Below are 23,403 nucleotides of genomic sequence, written 5' to 3'. Positions count from 1 at the left end.
GCGGGAGGTGCGCGGTGACCCCGCTCCGGCCGCTGCTGCCCCGAGGGGGGGGGGGGGGGGTCGGGTGCCGGTGGCCAGGTCAGAGAGAGCGGGGCCGCCGAGAGGGGTCCCCATGGCGAGGTCCTCCCCCCGCCGCCACCCCGGAGCCCGCGGGGTCAGTGGGAGCTGGAGGAGCCGGAGCGGGGTTGCAGGTGGATGCGGGACCGGCCCCCGGCAGAGCAGCCGGGGAAGGAGTGGGCAAAGCGGGGCGGCAGCGTGAGGGGCGGCGAGTCCGGGGTCCGGCGGGGTGCAGGGCTGGGGGTGTCCCCCCGCGGCGGGCACGGCCCCAGCCACGGGTGCGCGGCGGGGCTGGCACCGGCGTGGGCCGAGCGGCTGCGGACGGGGCAGCGTTTGGCCGGGGGGCTGGCGCAGGGGGAGCTGCGGGAGCTGGGGGGAGCGGGGAGCGGAGAAGGGGGCACCGGGGGCGATAGGGGCCGAGGGGCTGCAGGGGGCAGGCGGTAGGGGCAGGCGGGGGGCTGCGGGGTGCCCAGGCGGCTCTGGAGCAGCTCCATCATGCGCTGCAGCTCCCGGCTGAGGTGGGAAACCTCCTGGTTGAGGTGGTTGATCTGCAAGGGGAAGGAGAGCAGTGAGCGCCGGGGGAAGCTCCCCTCGGCCGAGCATCCCCGGTGCGTTCGGGGCCGTGCCTCCGGCCCCCAGCGCACCTCCTGGTTGAGCCTCATGATGTTCTGCTTTATCTCCTCTGCTTCCAGCGCCAGGGCTGGGCTGCACGCGTTGGTCCCTGCTGGGAAAGACATTTCCAGTGGTGGCGGAGAGCTCGCTGAGTCCCCCAGCCCCACGGCCAGTGCCCCAGGCCTTGCCCGGCTCCGCGGAGGTACCTGAGGTAGGGGAGTCCCTCGCCGCCCTCTGCAGCGGGGGGTCCACGTTGAAGCAGAAGGTTTGCGGCTCCGACGTCCTGCCGTTGTCTTCAATGCCATCCACAACTCTAGGACAGGAACAGGGCGAGGGTTGAGCCTCGTCACTCCCTCGCCCCTTTGCCACCCTTCCCAGCGGCACAAACCCGCAGCAGGGCACGTCCCAGCCTTACCTGGGACTGAGGTCCGGGGGGCCGTAGGTGTGCAGGGAGGGGATGAGGAGCTTGGGGGGCCTCCTGCCCGCGCTGCCCTCCTGCTCCCGGCGGAGCTGCGGAGAGGGGCTGCGGCCCCGGCTGCAGCGGGCCGGGGAGCGGCAGTCGCGCCGCAGGGCTGAGACCTGGCACAGCTCATCGCCCAGGAGGCTGCTGGGGGAGCCGCGCCGGGCCGGGCTGCTCAGCTGCGGCAGCAGCAGCTTGCGGCGGGCGATGGTGGCAGGGGAGCGCTGGAAGACCTCGTCCGGCTCCTCCTCGTCCTCCAGGACGGAGGGAAGGGGCTTCCCGGGGGCGGCACCGCTCTCCGGATGAGGCTGCGGGTGGGTGCAGGGTGGGGGGGGGAGTCAGGGCTGGTGCCACCCCGGCCCCGGCCTCCTCCCTCCCGCTCCCGGCGCAGCACAGACCTGCGGAGCCTTCGGCAGCCGCGGGGACCGGGAGTAGCGGCAGAGCCCCTGTGGGGAGAGCAGACGGCACCGGTTCAGCGGCACACGGGACCCCTGCGGGGGCCGGCTGCAGGCAGACAGCGCCGGGCGTGTGCCCCGCTCCTCGCCTCAGCATTCAGCACTCCCGGCCTCCCCGTGCCACCCCTGCACAACCAAACCTTCCCCAGCACCAGCCCCGCAGCCTCTCGCCTGCTCTCCTTTCTCTGCTGCTGCCACGACACTGAGGAACTGCCCAACCTCGGCCTGTGTATCCCAAGCCAGAGCCAAGGCTGCACCCTAAATCCCATCAGAGCATCAGCTCCCACGGGAGCCAGGCTCCATTTGCATCCTCCACCGCTGGATTATTTATCCCTTTCCCTGGTGATGGATGTGCTGGGGTTTTGGCTGCCTAGGATCTCGACCCCCTACTCCACCTCTGCAGGGCCTGGGGCTGTGGGTACCGCTCCGTGCCAGCGCAGAGCCAGCAGCAGAAACGGGGGAGGAGAAGCTCTGCAGAGCTATTTCTGCAGCAGAACATCCCAGAGCCGGCAGCGTGACTAAACCCACACCCCCCGGCGCTGCCTCCTGCGCACCGGGGGGGCTGTGCCCCGCTGCCTGTCCCGCAGTGACCCCCGGTCCTCTCCATCCTCATTTCCAAGCCTTCCATCCGCCTCCTGCTCCGCAAATGCTCTGGTTTCCAATTCCCCAGAGTTACACCAGGACAGGACGTACCTGCGTGGCCGCAGGGAGGGAGGACACGCACCTACCTCCATCTCGCTGCCCTCCCGCAGGTTGAAGGTCAGGTCCTGGTGGATGTCGGCCGTGAACTTGCTGGCATACTCTGGGTAGAGCTGCAGCACCTCGCAGAGCCCCCGCAGCCCGATGTGCTGCAGGTCGCAGTAAGTCAGCGCCTTCACGTCTGCGTTGGTCTTGATCACCCGGTCGGTGCTGCACAGGTCGGCTCCGATCAAATCCCCTTTGCCTGCAGGAGGGCACCGGGGTGGGCTGGCAGCATGAGCCCCGGACCCCTCACCCGGCCGGGCAGCAGAAGGGGACGGGGGAAGCATCCGCGCCGCCTGCCCTCACCCAGGATGGCCAGAACCACGTTGTCCTTCAGCACCTCGAGGGAGCCGGAGCAGACAAAGTAGTTGGCCTGCAGGGCATCGCCCTGGCGCAGCAGGTACTCCCCGGGCGCGCAGAACGAGGTCTTGATGTGGAGCGAGAGGGAGCGGAGGCAGCCGCGGCTCGCGGTCTCGAACACGGGCAGCTGCAGGATGTCCTTGTGGAGGTGCATGGCCACGTCCGCGCGCAGCTCGTCGGGGAAGTTGTGCAGTAGCTGGGGGGAGCGGGGCCGGGTGCTGGGTGCGGGTGGCAGGAGCAGCCCCCATCACCCTGACAGGGCACAGGTCCCCCTCCGACGCAGAGCATCGCCCCGCTGGCAAACATGGGGCAGCTCTGGTGCAGTGATGGGCTGCCTCTGCTCCATGGGTCTGCCCCGCTCCCTGTGCCGGCAGGAACCTGCCCCATACACCTGGCGCACAGCTCTGGTCCCTCCAGCATGGACATGTGCACATCTGCACATGCTTGCACACACATGAACACACACACGCACTGGCACTCCCATAGCTGGCCCTGCCAGCCCCTGGAGAGGGGCTGGACCAGCCCAGCCAATATCTCATACCTCGTTGGCATCAATGCCGTTGTTCACCGACCAGGTGGTCTGGAAGTACTCCAGCATCCGCTGCTTGAGCTGCTGGGGCAGGTGGTGGACGCGGATGAAGTCCTTGAGGTCCTTCATGCGGGTGTGATAGAGCGAGCGACGCGAGTACATGCGCTGGATGATGGCCGTGACGTTGCCGAAGACCACGGCGTGCATCAGCGCTGGGGACCACGAGGGCAGCATCAGAACCACTGAGGGGGCCCAAGCAAAGGCTGGGCTCTGCCCCTGCCAGCATCGTGGGGCTGAGGGGTGCAGCACAGGGGACTTCTCCCCTACCTCCAGCCCCGGGGCTGTCCTACAGCCCTCATGTGTTCATCGCGTCCCCCCCAGTGCCCTGCCCAGGTTTCTGCTGCACCCACTGCTCCAGCTTGGGGGGGGGGGGGAATGAAGCCCCCCAAGTGCTGCCCCGCTCCCTTCCTCACCCCCAATGAGCATGGTGCAGATGGAGAAGATCTTCTCAGCATCGGTGTTGGCGCAGACGTTGCCGAAGCCCACGCTGGTCAGGCTGCTGAGGGTGAAGTAGAGGGAGGCGATGTAGGCGCTGCGGATGGAGGGGCCCCCCAATGAGCTGTTGATGTAGGGAGCCTCCAGCCTCTTGCCCAGCTCATGGAGCCAGCCTGCCAAGCACAGCCAGGGGTTAGCACCAGCGCAGCCCCCGCCGCTGCCTGAGCGTGCCCCCGTCCCCTGCAGCCCCCTCACCGATGTCCCAGGTCTGGGGGTCATTGCTCTCCATCTCCTTGCGCCCGATGACGTACCAGATGCAGGCCATCCAGTGGGCCAGCAGCGCGAACATGGACATGAGCAGCGTGAGCACCATGGCGCTGTACTGCGAGTAGCGGTCCAGCTTCTGCAGCAGCCGCAGCAGCCGCAGCAGCCGCACCGTCTTGAGCAGGTGAACCAGCGAGGTCTGGGGAGCGGGGCAGGCGCTCAGGCAGGCTGGGAAGAGACCCCTTCACCCCCCCAGCAGGGACCCTTCACCCCCTCCCAGAGCTGTCAGGGTCGTGGGCTCTGGGACCAGATGGGATGAGCATGTCCCCTGCAGCCTCCCCCCGTCCTGCGGGATTTGGGGTGCTGAGAGGTGCAGAGAGGGGAGACACTGCAAGTGCCCCTCATTGCAATGGGGTGTGTGCGTGTCCACAAAGTGTTTGCACATGGACATGGAGCTGCTCTGAATCCTGGGCAGAGCACAGGCATGCGGGGTGCTGAGTGCTGGGTGCTGGTGCTGGGTGCAGGCTGGGTGCCTGCCTGCAGCTTCTGCAGAGGTGCCTCAGCAGTTACTGTCGTTTGTGGCATCCTCTGGTTAAATTGGGAGATGTGGGAGGTTTCCTGCTATATCCATCACCACTTCCCCTCGCTGCCCGCGCTGCTCTCGCATCCCTGCGGAAGGGGCCGCCTCCCACCGGTGCTGCCGGCGGCACTCACCACGGTCACATTGAAGATGTAGAGCAGATCGAAGGGCAGAGCAGCGATCAGGTCCACGAAGAACCAGGTGGCCACGTAATGGATGCAGATGGAGCGGGGCTCGTACACCACCTGCCCTGACTGGCTCACATACGTGGTCCGGAAGTTCAGGATGATGTCTGCACCCAGAGCAGGACTGGTCCTCACTGCGCTGCCACCACCAGCCTGGGGTCCACAGCCAGCCTAGGGCCCACTCCCAGGCTGCTCAGCACCAGCAGTGGGGGCAAAGCAGCAGCTCCCCTCCACATCACCCCACAACTCTGCTCCTCCACTCTGCCCAGCCATGTTCCCCATCCCAAACGGGTGCTCAGCCCCGGCATGGACCTACCCAGGATGAAGAGCATCTCCACAGCGATGTCGCTGACAATGGTGCTGCGGGCTGCCGAGAGGTTCTCCTCCGTGCCCGTGAAGCAGACATTGTAGGGCACGGTGATGGCCACGTAGAAGGTGGCCAGCAGGATCAGCCAGTCCCAGAGAGCCTTGAAGATGCTGTAGTGGAGCAGGATGAAGCGAGACTTCTGCACTGCGGCCACTTTGTACTCGGGGATGGACAGCTTGTTCTCAAACATGTTCTGGGGGAGCAAGGGGCAGGGTGGCACATGGTGGTGCACAAGGAGTAGAGGTCACCGCGGTGTCCCCCCCTTCCTGACGCCAGGGTGATGGACACAGCTCTCCAGCGGTGCACATGGGCTGCTCTGAGGTCACCCTCAAAGATGGGCACAGAACACCCGGTTATGGTGTATACAGGAGCGTGAGGCTAATGCTATTAACAATAATCCACCAGCACTGCCAGCTGCTGCCCAGAGCATCCCAGGTGCCAATTCAGATGCTGGGGCAACCCCCCCCCCCCGTGTCCCACAGGGACACGGTGCCGCTGGGGACAGCGGGAGCCCCGCACTGGGGCCCCGCAGCCTGGTAACGGTGCCCCCCCCCCCCCGGGGCCGCGCTGTGAGCGAGCGGCTGCGCTTCCCGACAGCAACCGTGTGAGGAGAGGCAGGGCCCTGCGGGAACTGCCGCAGGCTCCGCGCTCCCCTCCCAGCCGATGCCAACGAACCCCATTTGCAGCCTGGAGCGGGGGTGGCTGCTGGACGTGGTCGGCATCTGGGTGCTGGGGAGGCCGGCGAGGGGCACGCATGGGAACAGGCTGGTCCCAGGGATGCTGCAGCATCACCAGCCTGCCCCGGAGGCACCGCGTGAAGCGGAGGGCTTCCCCCAGGTCCTTACACGGTTGATTTTCATCTCGCTGCGGTCCCTCCGGGCAAACTGGCTGCTGAGCCGGTGCAGCACGGTCCGGCCCTGCCTGCGTGCTGCCCGCAGGTGAGAGCTGCCGGGCCTCTTGCTCCTCTGCTTGTCTGCAGCACACAAGACACGCTGGGTTTAGTGGCTGCGGCACTGCTGGTGCAGCAGGGCAGGGGCTGCTTTGGGTCCCCTCCCTGCACGGCTGACCAGAGGCAGGCAGGACCCAGCAGGGAATTGGGAGCCCCTTTGTCGCTTGCCCACTGCTCACATCCCATCCACGGCTCACCCTCCTTCTTGTCCCCCCCGTGGCTCCTGCCCCGGCTCTCGGTGATGTCCTTGAAGGAGAAGAGGAAGAGCACCACCTCCCCCTTCTCGTTCTTGATGGGCATGATGTCCAGCAGGCACCAGAAGGCAGCTCCTGCGTGGACAAGAGGGGTGCTGAAGGCAGGACATCCCCTCTGCCCCTCAGCGGCTTCACCCTGGGGACACGTCCATCGGGAGCCGCGGGCAGGGTCCCAGTGCCGTGCACCACTCACCACCCTTCTTGTAGAAGCAGACCTCGGTCTGGTACTCCTGCCTGCCGTCCAGCACCTTCTCGATGCGCTGCAGCACGGGCTCGCTGGTCTCGGCCCCGTAGAGGAACCGGCAGCTGCAGTTCTTCTGCATGACCTCGGTGCGGGCGAAGCCGGTGAGGTCGCAGAAGCCGTCGGAGCAGTAGACGATGGGGAAGCCGCAGCGGACCTGCGCGTTGGCCAGGATGAAGTTGCTGTCTGCAAGGAGAAGCAGCTGCCCCTGAGGGCCCGTGGCCACCCTGGGGGCGCAAAGGGCAGCTCAGGCCTCTCGGACCCCCATGGGGCCCTCTGGGAAGTGGAGCCAGGTCTGTGGCTGGCTGCTGGCTGCACCCGGAGCTCGCTTGCTCCCTGCCTTGTGGCCTCTGAAGTCTGCCCCAGCCCCATGCACTGGGGTCCTGGAGCCCAGATCCAGCTCCCGGCTCCCATTGCCAGGCGATTCCTGCCTCCCCCTCACCATCTGCTGCTCCCACCTCCCTCCAGGGCTCCGGCAGCTTAGCAGGAGCCGTGGCAAACCCAGCTGGGCACTGGCAGCCCTGGGGCACTGGGCTGTGGTGCTGTGACCTCCAGCCCACCAAGAGTGGGGCAGAGAAACCCAGAACCTGGGGTGAGTCCATGGCCCATGCTGGGTGACCTTGGCCCGCAAGGGAAGGTGGCCTCATGCTAAAAGGGTGCCAGGGAAGCGGGGTGTATGGCCGGCATGGACTACACCTGCACCCAGCAATGGCACACCAGGGTGTCTCCAGACCCAGTACAGTCCCCAGCTCATGGGTCCTCAGCCCAGCATCCCTGCAGGCACCAGCATCCCTGCAGGCACCAGCATCCCCACAGCGCAGGCACCAGGAGCAGGCAGACGTGGTCTGACCCCTCTCACAGTGAAGGAGAGAGCCCCTGGAAGTGCACGGCATGCATATGGCAGGGCAGGGGCAGAGGAGGCTGCGGAAGGGGTGGATGCAGCCGCAGGCAGCCCTGATGCCACGGGGGTGCAGGGGGGCCACCACAGCACAGCTCAGCCCAGGATTAGCTTGGGGAAGCAAAAATAGCTTGAAGCTGTGACTAAGGCCAGATTTTGGCTCTGGGGAACCAGGATTACGGCGTTGTCCAGGATGTGTTATTAGAAAAGGAAAAAAAGGGCTTGCATTTGGGAGCGGCTCTGCCTAGCAGGGGGATGCGGCACTGGGGGGCTCAGCAGCCCCCCTCTCACAGTGACCAGCTCACACAGATGGGTACCCTCAGGCCCAGCGGGCCTGGGAGAGGCAGGGTTAACTCACCCGGGTATCACTGGCTAAAGCCCCTCTCCATGGCAGATAAAGCCGATAAGAGTCACATCAAACCAGCAAAGCCTGACGCTATTTAAAAGTGCCTGGAAGGTGGCAGCCAGATGGGGATGCTGCCGGGGGCAAATCCCATCTCCCCGGGGCAGATTCCCAGGGCTTTGCATTGGTTGGGGTGCTGCAGGCAGCTCCCCTGGGGACCCTGCTCCTCAGAGAGACAGATCCAGCCCTGGGAAGCCTCAGCCCTGCGGAGATACACTCACAGCATCACCAGCACAAGGCAGATGTGGCTCTACCCTGGCACCTCTGGGCACAGCTGGGGAAGGTTCAGGGGCTGCTGCCTCTCATTGCAGTCTCAAAGGGAACATCCCAAATGAGAGCTCCTAAAGGCAAATGGCAGGCTGTGTCGTCTGGGATGCTCCACATCACTCCGGGCCGGGAGCCAGGCAAAACATGTCCCAGGGCTGCTCCTGCAGCCCCGATGCTGTGGGAGGGGAATACAGGCTCCGGTACCACGCTCATACTGGTCCCTCCCAGCGAGGTGGGACATGTCCAGCCCTGCAGGCGGTTGGTCCAGGATACCCCTGCTCCAAGAGATACGGGGAAAGCCTGGGGTCAGGCCTGAACATGGCCTGTCCCCGGGTGACTGCATGGTGACAGCGGTGCCGGGAGCTGGCACGTGGCACGCCGGCATGATCCCCTCCACAGCATGCCAGGGGTTTAATCCATCCTGGCCACAGCACATGGACATGGATGCAGAGGGGAGCCCAGCTCTGGGGGTGCACCAACAGCACCTCCAGCCGTGCGAAGTGACCCCGAAAGGGATGATGTCCCCCCAAAAACACAGCCCCCTGGCACCCACCTTTCCAGGGACATAACCCCAAACCAGCGGGTGCGTTGCTAATGGGGTGGCGGCCTGTGCAGCACTGGGGGTCCCCCAGGACCCCGCCATGTGTCGCAGAGGTGACAGCCACGGGCTGTGCCCCATGGCAGCCCTACAGCTCCGGGAAGCCAGGGGGCAGAACCCCGACTCCCGGTCCCCGCGGGGTCAGCCAGAACCCACGAACCCCACAGCAAAGCGGGGTTCAGGGGGGGTCCGGGGCAGTCGGGGTGGGCCGGGACCAGCAACGACCACGCCGGGGACCCCCCCCCCCACCCCGCCCCGGGGTCCCGTACGGTCCCTCCCGTCGAGCCCGGCCTCTGTCCCTGGTGCTGAGCGCGGCCACGGGACCGGCAGCGAGGAGAGCACCGGGGACTGCCCGAGGTGCGGCGGGTCCCGGAGCACCGAGCACGGACACCGGTGGGGTCCCGAAGCACAGAGCACGGACACCGCGGGGGTCCCGAAGCACAGAGCACGGATGCAGGGGGCCCGGAGCACCGAGCACGGACACCGGGGTACGGAAGCACCGAGCACGGATGCAGGGGGCATGGAGCACCGAGCACGGACACCGGGGGGGTCCCGAAGCACAGAGCACGGATGCAGGGGGCCCAGAGCACGGAGCACGGACACCGGGGGGTACCGGAGCAATGGACACGGGCTCCCCGGGACAGTGCAGAGCGCAGGGCCGGCCGCGACCCCCCGAGCCCCGTCCCTCCCCGGGGGCAGCGCCTTCTCCCCCCGCCCGCTCCGCGCCTCCCCGGCCCTACGTGTGCCATCGAAGCGGGTGGCGATGGTGTCCAGGAACGTGTTCTGCGGCGCCAGCAGCCCCTTCATCACCGGCATGGTCCCGCGGGGCTGCGGCCGCTGGATCGGGTTCCGCTGCCGCCCCCGGACCCCTCCGCAGGTGCGGTCCCGGCTCCGCGGGTTGATCTCGGCTCGGCCCGGCCCGGGGCTCCCGCTCCGCCCCCGCCCCGCCCCGGGCTCTGCGCGCCGCCGGCACCGGGAGGGGCCTCGGCACCGGCACCCGCCCGCGGGCAGGTGGCTCTGACCTGCGCCGCAGCACCGGGAGGCACCGGGAGGCGCCGGTCCCGCCGGGCCCACGGAGGCTGCGAAAGGGGCAGGACCGGAGGCACCAGCATCACCCCCGCTGCTTACGGCCGAGCCCGGGGGCTGCAGGGCAAGGCCGTGCCCTGAGGGGCAGCCGGGGGTGACAGGACCCAGCCGGAGCCTCCCCAGGCCCCTGCGCAGGGCCGGGGTGGTGGGGACCAAGCGCGGGTGCCCACGAGGCTCCCTGGTGCTGTGATGGGGATGCTCTGAGCCCTTATAGGGGCTTCACAAACACCCCTCAGCTCCCAGCCAGCCGGGTCCTGGCTCTGTTCACTCCAGTTCTGGCCCTGCTGGGACCCAGCCCCACGTAACCCTCCCCAGAGAGAAGGCAGAGCCAGGTAACATCGGGCTATCATTTATTGTAAAAGGCCGGCGGTGCCTGCAGCGCCCTGAGCAGGCTGGGCCAGGCCAGGAGGAGGTATGTCAAAGTGCTATTTACACCGAGCTCCAGGTGTGTGTCCCAGGGATGCCCCCCTATGGGTCCTCACTCTGTTCCTGCTGCCCCCACCCCTCTCAATAAAAGCTCTTAGCAGCTCTCTGGGCTTGGCTCTTGGTCAGGTCCTTCCCCGAGTGTCCCTGGCACTGGTCCCTGGGGCTGGCGGGGCTGGTGTCAGTGCCTGCACCCATGGGGCAGCCCGATGCGTCGTGGCAGGTGGTGCCAGGGCGCTCCCCACGCTTGCCCATGGTGAGGATGCCCGCGGCGTGGTTGCCGGAGCTGTGCAGCAGGCGGTAGAGCCGGCTCTGGAATGCCGGGGGGCCACTCTTCCTCTTGCCCAGCGTGAGGATGCCGGCGGCGTGGTTGCCCATGCCGTGCAGGAGGTCATAGATGTGGCAGGAGCAGGTCTTCTGCCGGCAGCACTCGGGCAGACTCTGCCGGGCAGCAGCCAGGGAGCAGAGCAGGAGCAGGAGCAAGAGGCAGGCAGCTCTCTGGAGCTGCTGGAGCGATGGGCAGCGTTAGTGCAGGGCAGCAGCAGCACCACCGGGCAGCGTGCCGTGCCCACCGGTGTCAGCCCTGTCTGCCCTGGTCACTGCAGCGCTGCTGCAGGGTCCCAACCCCACTCCCAGTGCACGGCAGCACAATCCCCCCCCCATCCCCAGCACCCATGGACCCCAACCACACTGTGACCAGCAGCCTGATGTGGGTGCCCTCACCAGCACAAGGCAGCCGCAGCCAACACCCTCCCCTTGCTGCCGAGTGCCAGAGCACCCACACTTGGCACCACAGGCACCACGCGTCCAGCTCCCTCCTGAGGAGCCCAAGCAGGGCTGAGCCCCTCAAGTGGCCACTGGCCACAGCTGGGGAGCCCTGGCGAGGAGCCTTGAGCTCCCAGCTTCCCGAGGAATTGCCCAGGCCCCCTCACACCCCCAGCCCCACATCCCAACCTCTCCCCCATCGCTGCCCTCCTGGTCCCATGGGCTGCAACACCCCACCCCACCTTGGTGTTGGGCACCTCCATCCTTTCTGGGGTCTTCAGGCGGCCGAGCAGCGCTTGGGCATGTCCCGCTGGGCAGCCGGGAGCACAGCACCCTGTGCCACCGCCACAGCTGCCGCTTTATAGGCCCCGGCACAATAGTGATGCCAAAAATACCGGCGGGGCCAGGCGGCTGCGGCCGGTCTCTGGGAGACACGGGCCTGTAGCCCGGAGACCGGCCAGGCCTTTCCCCTCATTTGCAGCTCCTCATTGTGCGGGTGCTCAGGGGCCATGGCGCTGCCGGGACGCCTGGCACTAATGAGGCCATAATTGCCCATGGGCCCCATGGCCGGGCAGGCACAAAGGGGCCGAAGGGCAGCGCTGGGCTGCTCCTGACAGCAGCAGCACAAGGGTCTGTTCCCTGGGTCCCCATTAGGCTAATTAGCTTCCTGAACAAATGGGTGCCGAGCAGCCGCATGGCTCCTTGACGTGGGGAGTCGTCACTCCGAGCATGGCTGGTGATGGGGAGCAATGGTGCCACCCTTCATCCCCCTCAGTAACCGCATCCCACCTCAGCCCTGCACCAGGCACCCAGAGGGAGCAGCAGGGCACCTTGGTGGGTCTCACACTCTTTATAATGCTCCACAGCCCCAGTCCGACCCCAGACCACCCCCTGCACAGTGCTTGTGCCAGGACCCCCTCTCCCTAGGGAATAAGCCCTGATGTTTCCCTGATGCCAGAAGCCACAACTCCTGCCTGGACCCATCTTTGGGGTGGTGAAGGCAAACCCCATGGCCCTGGAGGGGGCAGAAGCCCAGCCCCGGGCTGTAACACAAGAGGGGTCTGGCACGGCAGACTGGGGGTCCACACACACAGGGGTGCCAGCATCCCCGCCGGCCCTGCGGCAGGGCACTCGCTCTGGAAGCGGATGGAGGCCCCGGGAGCTCAGGCCAGGGAGAGAGCTGGAGCAGGCTCATCCGTCCCCAGCCTCCCCCTTGGCCCCACCGCAGCCCTTCGGCACGGCAGAGCACAGCCCCACACGCGTCCCTTCGCTCACGGAGCCTGCAGGCACGCAGCTGCCTGTCTACGGGCAGGATGGGGCTCCCTGGTCCTTGTCCCTGCAGCCAGGGAGTGCTCAGTCCGGGCCCCCGAGCCCCAGGCCGGGGTCAGCAGGACGCCGCTTCACCGCCTCCTTCTGTCTCCGGGATGGGCTCCAACGGGGCGCGCAGCCGGGAGGGCTCCGGTGAGGCCGAGCCGTTCCTGCCGATGCCGCAGGACTGTCCCGCGTTGTGGATCTGCCACAGGTTGTCCAGCGCCTCGGCCTTGGCGTGCTTGAGGAGGTCAGCCTGGCCCTGCCGGGGAGACGCCGTCATCGGGGCTGCCCCACTCGGGCTCCCCGGACCCCCTGCTGCGGAGCGTGGGGTGCTCCATCAGCCACCCCCTATGAGCGGGGCCGCCTGGACCCCCCGAGCGGGTCCGTGCCATCGCCATCGCTCCCGGAGCATCCTCGGGGTTCGGGTGAGCCGGGCGGGGGCCGCGCAGCCCTGGCCCCTCACCTTCAGCACTGTGATGTTCCAAGCGAAGCTCTCCAGCGCCTTCTGCAGCTTGCGGCCCCGCAGCCCCTCCTTGGCCTCGATGCGGTGCAGCTCCTTGTGGAAGTCCATTCCTGCGCACACGGGAGCGGTGCTGAGCGGGGACGGGGACTCCCTTCTCCCGGCTCAGGGATGCAGGACGGCGGCTCCCCATCGTCCTGCAGCCGGAGCCCGCTCCCACGGCTGCCGGAGCCATCCCCTCGGCACCGCGCTCGGTCCCAGCCCCGTTTGGTTCTGGGTTCCGGCCCCTCCACGCCGCGGCTCCCCCCCGGGGGGCTCGGTGCGGGGCTGCCCCCGCCGTGCTCCGCGTGACGTCCCCGTGAGCGGTGCCGCATTCACCGTCCTGACGCAGCACCGGCTCCGGGCCCACGCGAGGCTCCCACGCAGCCCGTTCACCCACGGGCTGTCACTCACCCCCCCCCTCCCGCACCGCACCGCACCCGGCACCGGGCACTGCAGGGGTGCAAGGGGGGGCAGGCAGCGCCTGGGCACGGGGATGAGGCTGCAGCCCCCAAAGCGCTCCCTGCCCCACGACACCCCCATCGCCACAGGAGCCCACCCGGCCGCGCACCCAGACCGTGCCCCCCCCCGCCCTCCGACTGCTTCCCCCCAGCGCTGGCAGCGGCGGCAGAGCCCAAAGCCAAGAGCTCGGGATGGTTTCTGGCAGGGAACAACCAGAGCTGCCGGCAGCAAGGCTGGGACCGGCTTGGGGGGCCCGGGCAGGCCGGGGGGAGCCGGGGCAGGCAGCGGCGGCACCTGCCTGTGTGGGTTCAGCCACGTGTTTTGGGAGTCCTAGCACTCGGTTGCCGCTCCTGCCATCAGCCCCGGTCTGTTCTTTCTGGTGCTAATTATATTGCGGCGGTTGGCAGATAATGACTCTTCCCCGCTTCCTCATCAGCCTCCTCCGCTCGCCTCCCTCTCCCCGCTCCCTCCCGCACAGCCCCTGCAGCCCACCCACTCAGCACCCTGCCCCGGCGTGGCCCCAAGCACCCCGATGGCACCCAGCACCGCGCAGGCTCCCACAACCACACCAGAGGCAGGCTCAGGACCACCAGAGCCAGGAATCCCTCTCCCATGCCTGTGCCCAGGTCCAGATCTTGGTGCCGGACCCACTGAACCGAGCCCTGCAGGGACCCCCTCTGGGATGCGCCCAGGTCTGTGGCACGGAGCAGCACCAGGGTTAGAGGTGCCCCGGGACCCACCTGCCTGCTGTGCCTGGATGAGCTTGCTGTACACCGCATCGGCCGACTCGATCAGCGTCCGGCTGGTCTGGATCATCTGGGGAGAGGGGTGCTGTGAGGAGCTGGGCAGAGCGGGTGGGGAGAAGGGGCTCGGGCAGGGGCTGCCCCTTGCCTCAGTGGGGTGCTTGGGGTCTGGCTCTCCTCACCCAGCTGTGCACAGGGTGACCCTGCCTGGCTGGCCCTGGGCTGGAGCAGGGCCCCTCCAACACAAAGGAAGGAAGCTGCTCTGGCTGTTAATGGGGTTTCTCCCACCAGGCAGGACCGCAGGACTCCCCATGAGCAGCCCTGGCACACAGTGCAGGGGACGGGGGCTGCTGGGTCCCAGGGCTCAGACTGAGCTGGGTCAACCTGCTCCTTGACAAGGGTCCTCCATGGGCAGCCCCCAGCAGCCTCCCTGTGCACCGCGATGGGTGCAGGGAGTCAGGGTGCCCTGTCCTGGTTGTCCTGGTGCCCCTGGCCCTGCGGAGCATCCCCATAAGGAGTCGAGCCCCGGTGAGACACGGCACTTACCGTCTCGTAGGCGGTGAGGACCTTGCGCAGCAGGTCCGGGATGGGGCCCTGGGCCTCCATGGGGGGGTACTTCTCTGCCAGGTTGAGGGTGACACTGGGCGAGCTGTCACTGTGCAGCAGCCACGCGGCCACCGTCAGGATGCACTGCTTCATGTTGGCGGCAGGCGTCAGACCACACAGCTCCTTGAAGGAGACCAGGGCATTCTGCGGGTAGAGACCAGCGTCAGGGGCTCTGCCAGGGAGGGAATGTCCCCATTCTCCTGGCTCTCTGCTCCAGATGAGGCCCCTCACCTGACTCCCCCAGGAAGAAGGGGATGCTCCCCACTGCTCACAGGCCAGCCCCATCCTCCCCTAGGTCCCCAGTGCCCCTGCGTGGTCCATACCTGCACGTTCTCCCGCAGGTCGGTGGCCTCCCGCAGCGGCTGCGTCGCCGTCCGGAAGACCTCGTCGATGGCCTTGATGCCGGTGGCCTTGGTGGACGTGTACTCCCGCACCCGGCGGCCCCGGCGCCCCGACAGCCCCCGCCGGTGCCCCTTGCCCCCGCCGCGGCGGTCGGTGATGGCCACGTGCACGAAGAGGGTGGCGTGGGGCAGAGGCTCCCCCGCGAGGGACTGGAGCGGGACGTGGCGGTAGCCGGGCTGCAGGCACTCGAAGGGGATGGTGTACTGGGCGATGAACTCATCCCCGATGTAGTCATCATCCAGCACGACGAAGCGCAGGACAGCCAGCTCGGGCAGGTTGATCTGGAACTCCAGGCTCTCGTCAAAGATGGGGTTGTCCCCGCTCTGCAGGGCCGTCTTGGTGCGGTGCTCGGCGCAGTCGGCCGGGATGCCGTGGATCTCAGCGCAGACGTAGGGCTCCACCACCTCCCCCTTGGCCCCCGAGCCCTTGGGCTTGGGCAGGTTCTGCCCGCTGATGACCTTGAGGTGGAGGAGCTGCGCGGGCACCCCGGGCAAGGAGTCCTTGGCATTGGCACTGAAGTAGGAGACCTCCTCCCGCATGATGGCGGGGCGCAGGACGTAGCCGCAGGCGCCGTTCTGCCGGAACCAGCCCGCGTTCAGGTCCATCATGAGCCCCGGCGTCTGGTAGTTCATGGCCACCATCTGGCAGCCGCACTTCCAGAAGTCCTGCGGGTTCATGTTGCTGGCGTCGATGCGCATGGGGCTGGGGTAGACGCGGGACAGGAACCGTTTGTTGTAGCTCACCAGCTCGGCCGGGCACTCGTTGGCGAAGCGTCCCGCCTCCACCTCGCTGAAGGAGCACATCTCCCAGTACCGCTGCCCGCGCCGCGAGCTCTCGAAGTCCTGGAAGGGGACGGCCTGGCACAGGCTCACCAGCTCCGAGAGCTCGCGGCTGAGGCGCAGGCGCCGGGGGCCAGCCGTGTCCGGCACCTCCCGCTCCTCCTGGCCCAGCCGCCGCGCCAGCTCCCGGCCTTCCTCCTCGTCCGACACCTCCCCTTCGCTGTCCTCGCAGACGGGAGGCAGCTTCTTGCCCTTGATGAGGATGCGGCCCTTGAGCTGCTCCGGCGAGGGCAGGTAGGAGGCAGCGGGGTTGGGGGGCTCCAGGTACAGCTTCTCGCCCAGCGTCTTGCGCAGGCACTGCGCGGCCAGGCGCTGCTGGGGCGCTGAGCACCGCACCACCAGGCAGAGGATGAGCGGGTAGGCAGAGGCGGTGAAGGCGTGCTGGTCGATCAGCCCCACCACGGCGCGGAAGGGCACGCAGGAGGTGGCCGAGGGGCTGGTGTAGACCACGGGCTCGCCCTCGGCGCCGTCCCACAGCACCAGCTCGATGCTGCGGCAGCCCAAGCCCAGGGCGCTGATGTAGCCGCTGATGTCTGAGCGGCCCCAGAAGTTGTCCTCCAGCAGGCAGGCGCTGTGGGCAGAGCTGATGTAGTAGTGGGAGAGGGGCTGGGCCATGTCCTGGCACACCTTGCGGTGCTGCGGGTCGAAGATGGAGCAGTCGGCGGAGAGCAGGTAGCGTGTGAAGCCATCGATGGCCAGGTAGCCCTTCTCCCGGCCCTCCTTGGAGGGCTCGTACTTGCCAACGATCTCCAAGCACTTCTCCTCCGTCACTCCCTCCATGCCTTGCTCCACCTCCAGGAACATGAGCAGGTCCTTCAGACCCAGGTACTCCTTGTTGCTGGAGAACTGCACCAGCAGGAAGAAGATCTCGGGGCGGGTGCAGAGCTCGCAGTACGCCTCCACGAAGAGGTCGCAGGGCACCTCGGCACCGGCACGCTCGCTGGCCTTCTGCAGCTCCTTGAACTTCAGCTCGATGGTGGAGGTCTTCATGCCGGGGTTGAGCGCCTTGATCAGCTGCACGGCGCGGGCTACGGGGATGCGGCCGGACTTCTCCAGGTCGGCGAGGTCGAAGACGGACGAGATCCAAGACGTCCGGAGGCTGGGGTGGCCGGTCCCGGGCGCCTCGGGGGTGTGCTTCCCATAGGACACCAGGTACCGGAGCCCCATCACCCAGGCGCTCACCACATCAGCCGAGCTGGCCACCAGGTCCAGGGACTCGTAGTTGTCTCCATAGATGATGGAGAAGGCGCACTCGTCCGGGAACTGGTCGGAGAGGCCATTGCTGCGCAGGACAGGCGTCTTCTTGCCCACGCGCACCTCTTTGACCGACTTGATCTCGATCTTGGCCTTCTCCGAGTCCTTCTTGGAGGGCTCCCAGCGCACGGAGCGCATGTCAGCATCCAGCACAAAGAAGCGGCTGTACATGCGCGAGTTGGAGCGCACCTTCTTCAGCTCGCAGCCCTCCAGCATGAAGGAGATGCAGGCGGCCGTGCTGTTGATCTTGCGGTCGTTGGGCATGGTGCTGAAGGACACCGTCTTCTTCTTCTGCGGCGGCCGCTGCCGGGACCCATCCTGCCACGGTGGGAGAAGGGGACAGAGCCGTCAGGGATGGGGCAGGCAGTGCGCGCCCCACCACGCTCTCCCCAGCCTAGCCCCAATGCACAGCACAGCACCCCAGGGTGCCCCAGGGCACCCCATTGCCTCATGAAGCCCAAGTCTGCCCCAATCCAACCCAATCCCTGGAGGCTGGGAGCCGGCTCCAGCCCTGGCCTCCCCCATAGCTCACTGCCTGGTTTATTTTAACTCTGCTTTCCTTCCTTCCTTCCTGCTCCCAGCCCTGAGCCGGATCCGTCCCCACTGCTCACTCACCCCCAGAGGCACGGCCGCACGCAGGCATCTCCCTGGCCTGGGGATGCCGGAGGAAACCAGGTGCCTGCAGGAGCCACCCATGCCCACAGCATCCCCATCCCTGCACTGGGGCTCCCCCCATGGCCCCTCACACCTTCCCCTGCACTCCAGGGACCGGCTGCAGGCACCACAGCAGTGAGGTGCAAGGATGTGTGGGGTGCCCCTTGGTGATGCACCCCCATTGCTGCCCTGGCGACCCCTCCTAAGCCCCCCACTGCGTCTGCTGGGGAGCGCTGCAGGACACCAGTCACCACCAGTGCCACTCGCTGTGGACAAGTGTGGTCCACGGCCCCATCCCACAGAGCTGGTGATGCTGCTGCGCGTACCCCCATGCCAACCCTGCTGCTCAGCAGGGAAAGGGACCCTGCTGCCAAGGGGTTGGAGAGGGTAGGGGAAGGGGGGGGGGGAACAGCAGGGCTGGGAGCATATTATGGGATAGATTTCATTAAGTAGCGCAGTAGGAGGAGATTTAATCCACTTCTTCAAGATTATGGTGAGTCACCTCTAATCTGGTGGTGTCTCCAGCAGGGGCAGGTCCTGCCCAGCTGTCCAGGTTGAGGGTGATGGGATGTCCCCTTCCGGCACCCCAAGAGCTTCAAACAGGAGCGGGTGGGCAGCCTGGGTGAGCACGTCCCTATGCCTGACCCCAAAGGATATGACTCTGCCCCAGTCCACAGCCCAGGGGCAATCAGGACGGGGCATGCAGGAACCCAGGCAGCTCCCCAGGGATGCCCGGGACACATCCCAAGGGAAGGGGAAAACCAGCCCTAGCCCTTGGCCCCACGTTAGAGCCAGCTGGATCCTGGTCGCAGCATCGGCCAGCCCCATGGCAAAGGACTCCAGACTCTTCCCGCAAGCAGCAGCTCCATCACCCTCGAGGGGTGATGTGAGCACCGCAAATGGCTCCATCCTGCCCAGCAGCTCGGGGGCCCGTTGCTCGCCCCAGCACACACACACACACACACACACACACACACACACACACACACACACACACACCACCGGGCGGCTCCGCACCGGGCCCAGAGCCGAAAACAGGAAATCCATCCGGAAAGGAAACACGGGCGGGGGGACCGCTGCACCCAGCTCCGGGACCTGCCTCCCGCTGCACCCACCGCAGGGCAGGCGGGTGAACACCCAGCACCCTCCCCGCAGCCCCCATCCTCCCAGCCCTGGGAAGGGGAGCCGGTGCCTGGGGCAGTGCATTGGGCTTCTCACCCCTACTTGGGGACCAGCAGGGAAAAGCTGCTGATCCCACGCAGCCCCTTATACAGGAGGGCTTCAACCCTGGGGATACCTCACTGAATGCTCTGTGAGGCGCAGGAAGCAGCAGCAATGCAGGCAGCAGCAGTGCAGGCAGCAGCAGTGCAGGCAGGCAGGCCTCCGAGCACAAGGTGATACCAGCAGCAGCGCAGGCAGGAGGATGTGGCACCCACGGGAGCAAGGAGCATCCCCGGTGACAGGGCAGAGCATCCCGCTCACTGTGCCACTGCCACACACATGGCACCGACACAGCCCAGCTCTGCGGCACCAACCGCGATGCCAAAGGCAAGTGTGGGCACCCAGGTGGGCACAGAGGGCACGTCTCAACCCGGCTGCCTGCGCTCTGCCCGGCTCTGCTGCATGTGCTCAGCACCTCGCCAGCCTCCTGCGATGGGTGCCCTGGCGAGTGCAGCAGCCCTCATCCCAGCTGCCTCGTGACGGCCGTTGTCCCTGGCCACACAACCCGCTCCCAAGCACAAGGATGGGAAGATCCCCCCCTTGTCTGCTGTGTACATGTCGTTCCCCCCCCCCAGCAGCTCGTGACAGCAGGAGACGGAGGAACCGAAAGCCTTTGGGGCTGTGGTGTCTCGGCCTGACCACGGCTTCGCTGTCCAGCCAGGAGAGCAGGATCCCTCTCGCGGCCCTGGGGACAGAGCTGCTCCCCAGCCTGGCCGAGACATCGCTCCCCCACAACCAGCTTCCCCACATCCCACCTCTTCCCGCTGCCCCCTTCCCGGGCTGGGGTGCAGGCGGCAGCAGCCGGCAGCACCGGAGCGGAGGCAGTGGGAGGCCAGGCACAGCCAGGGCTTTTCTATCACCGTTTGTTCCCTGCCAAGAAGAAAGCGAGTGACACATCCACTCCTCGCGGCACCAGCTGCCGCTACCCAGTAGGGGCCGAGGAGCCGGAGCTCGGCACAGAGGGACCGCGCAGCTCCTGGGGCGGGAGTGGGATGGGGATGGGGCATAGGGGACAGGACAGTGGGGCGCTGGGGAAGGGTCACCTCCTGCAGCGGGGTGGAACTGATCCTGTATTCCCCGTTCCCACTCCAGCATCCTCACCGGAGCTCCAGCCCCCTCTGCTTCCAGCCTGGGAAGAAAGCAGGGAGCAGGTCCTATAGGCAGGGTATGGGGATGCTGCATCCGCTGCCCCAGCGCAGCCGATGCCTCTCGCTTTCAGATTCACTCCTCCAGCCTGTTCTGGAAATCCCAAAAAATACCAGCTCCGTCAGCTCTTCCCACACGTGCCTCCACTCCATCAGGCAGCCCCTGCCCTGCCTGCAGCTCGGCTCTGCCCATCGCGCCAAGCCCCCTCCCTGCTCTGCAGCCCCTGCACCAGCACCACGGCGGAGCAGTGGGTGCAACCCCTGACTCCCACCCACCTCGGTGGGAAGCGGCCGCAGACCCCACAGCGCAGGAACAGCCTCAGCATCCCCCAGGGATCTGGGCTTGGGAATCTGCTCCCTAGGTCCTGCTGGGGCTGGATGGGGCCCAGACCTGTCAGGGCTCCCCATGGACCCTCTCCCCAGGTGCTGTGCAGGGCTGGTGCGAGCTGCTCCCTTCCACACCGGGGGGTCTCAGCCCATTGGTGATGGAGGGGCTGGCAGAGGACCCCTGCTCCTGCTGCTCTGGGGAAGCAGCAGAACCCCTGCCTCCAAACAGGTGGGGGCCGGAGGAGCTCGGCGTGGACCCTCCAGCACCAGGGCAGGATGAGTCCCCGGATGGGCTTTGTTGATGCCTGACGGATGAGCAGATGCTGGGAACGCCGTCCGGGTTTGACCTCCCGCAGCAGCGCTGGCCCTGGGCCACCCGACCTTCACGTGAGGCCAAATCCCGCGGTGACGCACGGCGGTGACGGGGATGTGCCCAGCCCGGGAGCAAGCGAGAGCATCAACCCCAGCCTGCAGCACCCACGGCTGATCCCTGGGAGAAGAGGGAGACCCTGGCCAGGTCCCCAAGGAAACCGGGCACAGACCCACACCGGCAAGGGCCTCTGGCTGCATGGAAGCACCAGGAGGTCTCTCGAGTGTCACCGCGTGGGGCACAGCCCGGCTGGGACACGGGGTCCCACCGGGTGCCCTGAGGAGGGACCAACGGCTCTGCTCAAAGAACCTGGTCCATGGGGGCAGAAGAGCGGGGCTGTGCCGGCCCCACAGGAACAGCCCCCACACCGGGTATTAATAGCACCGGAGCAATCCCAGCTTTAAATAGGCTGCCAGGAGTGGGGAGGCGGGTCTCGGGCGGACAAGACCTATTGTGTCGGCGAGCACCGCCGGCAGAAGCACAATTAGAGGGGTTCATTGAGGAAAACACGCATGTGGCCCCCTGCCCACCAGACCCCCAGAGACCCTGCGGGGCCCAGAACCCCTGCCCAGCCACAGTACGGCTCTGGAGAGGTGTCGAGAGCAGGTCGGGTGCTGGCCAGGCTGGGCCCAGGGCTCAGCACCTTGGCAAGAGCAAGGATGGGAAAGCAGAAGGTGCTCAGGAGTCAGGCTCAGGCATCTCCTCACCAGCACCCATGGGTGCCCTGAGCGGGACAGGGTGATGCTGCGGTGCAGCAGGAGCAGCATGGCTATTCGGGAACCCATGGGCTCAGCAGCGGCTGGACAGGATGCCCCACGGCCACGCAGAGACAGGCCTGGTCCCGCAGCACGCAAAGCCCAAGCCAGGCTTTGCCCTTGGGGACCCGGGTGCCAGGAAGGGCAAGAGGACTTGAGGCAGCGCTGGCACGAACAGCGCCGGTGAGCCCGGTGCCGCGGGCGGGGGCAACCCCCGGGCACCGATCCGGGGCTGCAGCTCCACAAACCGGGGGCGGAAGGGGGGGGGGTCGGCGGGCACGGGCAGCGCCGTGGGCAGGCAGGGCCGGTGCCCGCGGCGCCCCGGGGGGCACGGCTCGGTGCCCCGAGCGCTGCGCAGGTGCCGGCGGCGCCGGTGCCCGGGGGGCGCTGGATCCCGGTGCGGGGATGGGCGGGAGGGGCCGGCGCGGGGCTCTCACCTTCATGATGCTGGCCCGGGGCGCGGCGGGCGCGGGGCTCCGTTCCGCCGAGTCCTCGCGGCTGCTGCTGCCCGAGCCCGACCCGGGGCTGCCGCCGCCGCCGCCGCCGCCGCGGGGCCCGTTGGGCAGCGGCGGGGCTGGGCGCGGCGAGCCCGGCGGCGGGGGGCCCCGGGGCCCCTCCGCCATCCCCCGCGGCCTCAGGGCAGCGGCCGCCGCGGGGCCCCGGGCGCCCCCGGAGCCTGCGCCCGCCGCCGCCGCCGCTGCGGGGCTCAGTGGCGGAGCGGGCGGGAGGCGGCGCGGCCGGGAGGAGGGGACGGGCCGGGGGCGGGGACGCGGACGGGGACGGCGCCCCCCCCCCCCCCCTCCCGCCCCCGAAACCCCGGGATGCAGCGGCTGGGAACGGGGATGGGGCACTGGGTACCGAGCATCCCCCCCACCACCACCGGCCTCCGCCCAGTACCGCAGCTTCCGGGCCTGGCGGCTGCCCCATCCCGGTGGGACCGCGGCCAAGCCCGCACTCGGCAGCCGGGCACCCACAGGGAACCGCACCCCGCAGCCTTGGTACCTGCAGCCGGCACCCGAAACACGCTGCACGCTGCAGCCCGGCACTCACATCGACCTTGCACCCTGCAGCCCAGCACCCAAACCCCCCCTGCAGCCTCCAGCGGGGTCAGCGCCTCGGGCACCGGGTGGATCCCCGGCCCAGCGCAGCCCTCCCGGGCAGGGGGTCGAGGCTTTTCCCAGGGGCCGGGTCCCTGTGGGGCCTCCAGAGTGGTTTATGCTGACCCTGGATGCCAGCAGCTGCGTGGGGAGCGTGGCACAGGCAGCAGGACCAGCACCGTTGGGCTCTCTGGGTTGGATGCTGCCTCACAGGTCCCTGCTGGCTCAGGGCTGTCCAAGAAACCCCCTCCCATTGCCCCTCCTTGCCAGGCTTGGCCCCCCACCTCCATCCAGCCACCACCCACCCGCTCCCCGTTAAATCCCAGCCTGTTCCCTGCCGGTGCCAGGCACACCCGATGCCAAAAGCCCAGCACCAGTGTTCCCATGGCCCTGGCAACAATCCCCTCCGAGGCATCCCCGCAGCCACAGGCACTGCTTCTGCCCTAATCTGAGCAGGAGCTTTGTTCCAGGCTCTCCAGCAGGGATGGCAGGAGGGGGCTGAGCCCCGTTTCCATCCCTGTTAGAGGTTCTGGCTGCACCTGGGGGATGCTTTGTGTGGCCCTTATTCAACACTTTGTCTTCTGCCAGTGCCCTGCCTTCCCCGCCTCCGGCAGCAGCTGCCTGCACAGCAGGCTCCGAGCACATCAACCCTGAGAGCAGGAGGGGACCCGACCAGTGCCACGAACAGCCCCAGGCGGCCACTGAACTGGTTAAATATTCATGGCTGCC

General features: G+C 67.5%; 3 protein-coding genes across 5 annotated transcripts; all 3 read right to left on the bottom strand.

Moving 5' to 3' along the window:
* Positions 1-107: 107 nt before the first annotated feature.
* KCNH4 (potassium voltage-gated channel subfamily H member 4) lies at positions 108-9,578 on the bottom strand. 3 transcript variants are annotated; one of them, XM_061477570.1, is made up of 16 exons: positions 9,456-9,578; positions 6,502-6,735; positions 6,252-6,383; positions 5,951-6,078; positions 5,055-5,298; positions 4,688-4,845; positions 3,965-4,172; positions 3,688-3,882; positions 3,227-3,426; positions 2,632-2,881; positions 2,313-2,527; positions 1,528-1,575; positions 1,085-1,437; positions 876-982; positions 702-781; positions 108-605 (listed from the first exon to the last, which is right to left on the bottom strand). In XM_061477570.1, exons 1-16 carry the CDS (start codon positions 9,529-9,531, stop codon positions 156-158), a joined length of 3,078 nt encoding a protein of 1,025 aa, XP_061333554.1. In that variant the 5' UTR covers positions 9,532-9,578; the 3' UTR covers positions 108-155. The 3 variants fall into 3 exon arrangements, with proteins under 3 accessions (XP_061333554.1, XP_061333555.1, XP_061333556.1); XM_061477571.1 differs by having other exon boundaries at positions 702-778; XM_061477572.1 differs by having other exon boundaries at positions 3,688-3,773; positions 4,021-4,172.
* A 556-nt stretch (positions 9,579-10,134) lies between these two features.
* On the bottom strand, positions 10,135-10,749 carry HCRT (hypocretin neuropeptide precursor; the record flags this gene model as incomplete). Its single annotated transcript, XM_061477539.1, has 1 exon — positions 10,135-10,749. A coding segment is annotated over one exon (441 nt), but the record flags the coding sequence as incomplete, so codon positions are not given.
* Positions 10,737-22,200, bottom strand: LOC133281765 (inactive phospholipase C-like protein 2). Its single transcript, XM_061477569.1, has 6 exons — positions 22,015-22,200; positions 14,934-17,423; positions 14,551-14,754; positions 14,002-14,077; positions 12,764-12,873; positions 10,737-12,559 (listed from the first exon to the last, which is right to left on the bottom strand). Exons 1-6 carry the CDS (start codon positions 22,198-22,200, stop codon positions 12,374-12,376), a joined length of 3,252 nt encoding a protein of 1,083 aa, XP_061333553.1. The 3' UTR covers positions 10,737-12,373.
* Positions 22,201-23,403: the final 1,203 nt, after the last annotated feature.

This window comes from Pezoporus flaviventris, unplaced genomic scaffold, assembly GCF_033815535.1.
Source record: "Pezoporus flaviventris isolate CSIRO_AGI_PZ_B2104156 unplaced genomic scaffold, CSIRO_AGI_Pfla_v1 ptg000107l, whole genome shotgun sequence".
NCBI lineage: Eukaryota > Metazoa > Chordata > Aves > Psittaciformes > Psittacidae > Pezoporus > Pezoporus flaviventris.
The sequence above is the reverse complement of the archived record's forward strand: the minus strand, read 5'-3'. Positions and strand labels throughout refer to the sequence as shown.

What these genes read in the sequence shown, in the direction of transcription:
- LOC133281765 (XM_061477569.1), bottom strand. Translation starts at nt 22,200, where the DNA reads ATGGCGGAGGGGCCCCGGGGCCCCCCGCCGCCGGGCTCGCCGCGCCCA. An exon ending in TCCTCACCGCCTACGAGACG is followed by an intron (nt 14,078 to 14,550) that starts GTAAGTGCCGTG and finishes CCCTCTCCCCAG; the next exon opens with ATGATCCAGACCAGCCGGAC. An exon ending in GGAACATCACAGTGCTGAAG is followed by an intron (nt 12,560 to 12,763) that starts GTGAGGGGCCAG and finishes TCTCCCCGGCAG; the next exon opens with GGCCAGGCTGACCTCCTCAA.
- KCNH4 (XM_061477570.1), bottom strand. Translation starts at nt 9,531, where the DNA reads ATGCCGGTGATGAAGGGGCTGCTGGCGCCGCAGAACACGTTCCTGGAC. An exon ending in CTGCTTCTACAAGAAGGGTG is followed by an intron (nt 6,384 to 6,501) that starts GTGAGTGGTGCA and finishes TTGTCCACGCAG; the next exon opens with GAGCTGCCTTCTGGTGCCTG. An exon ending in GGGAGGGCAGCGAGATGGAG is followed by an intron (nt 1,576 to 2,312) that starts GTAGGTGCGTGT and finishes CTCTCCCCACAG; the next exon opens with GGGCTCTGCCGCTACTCCCG.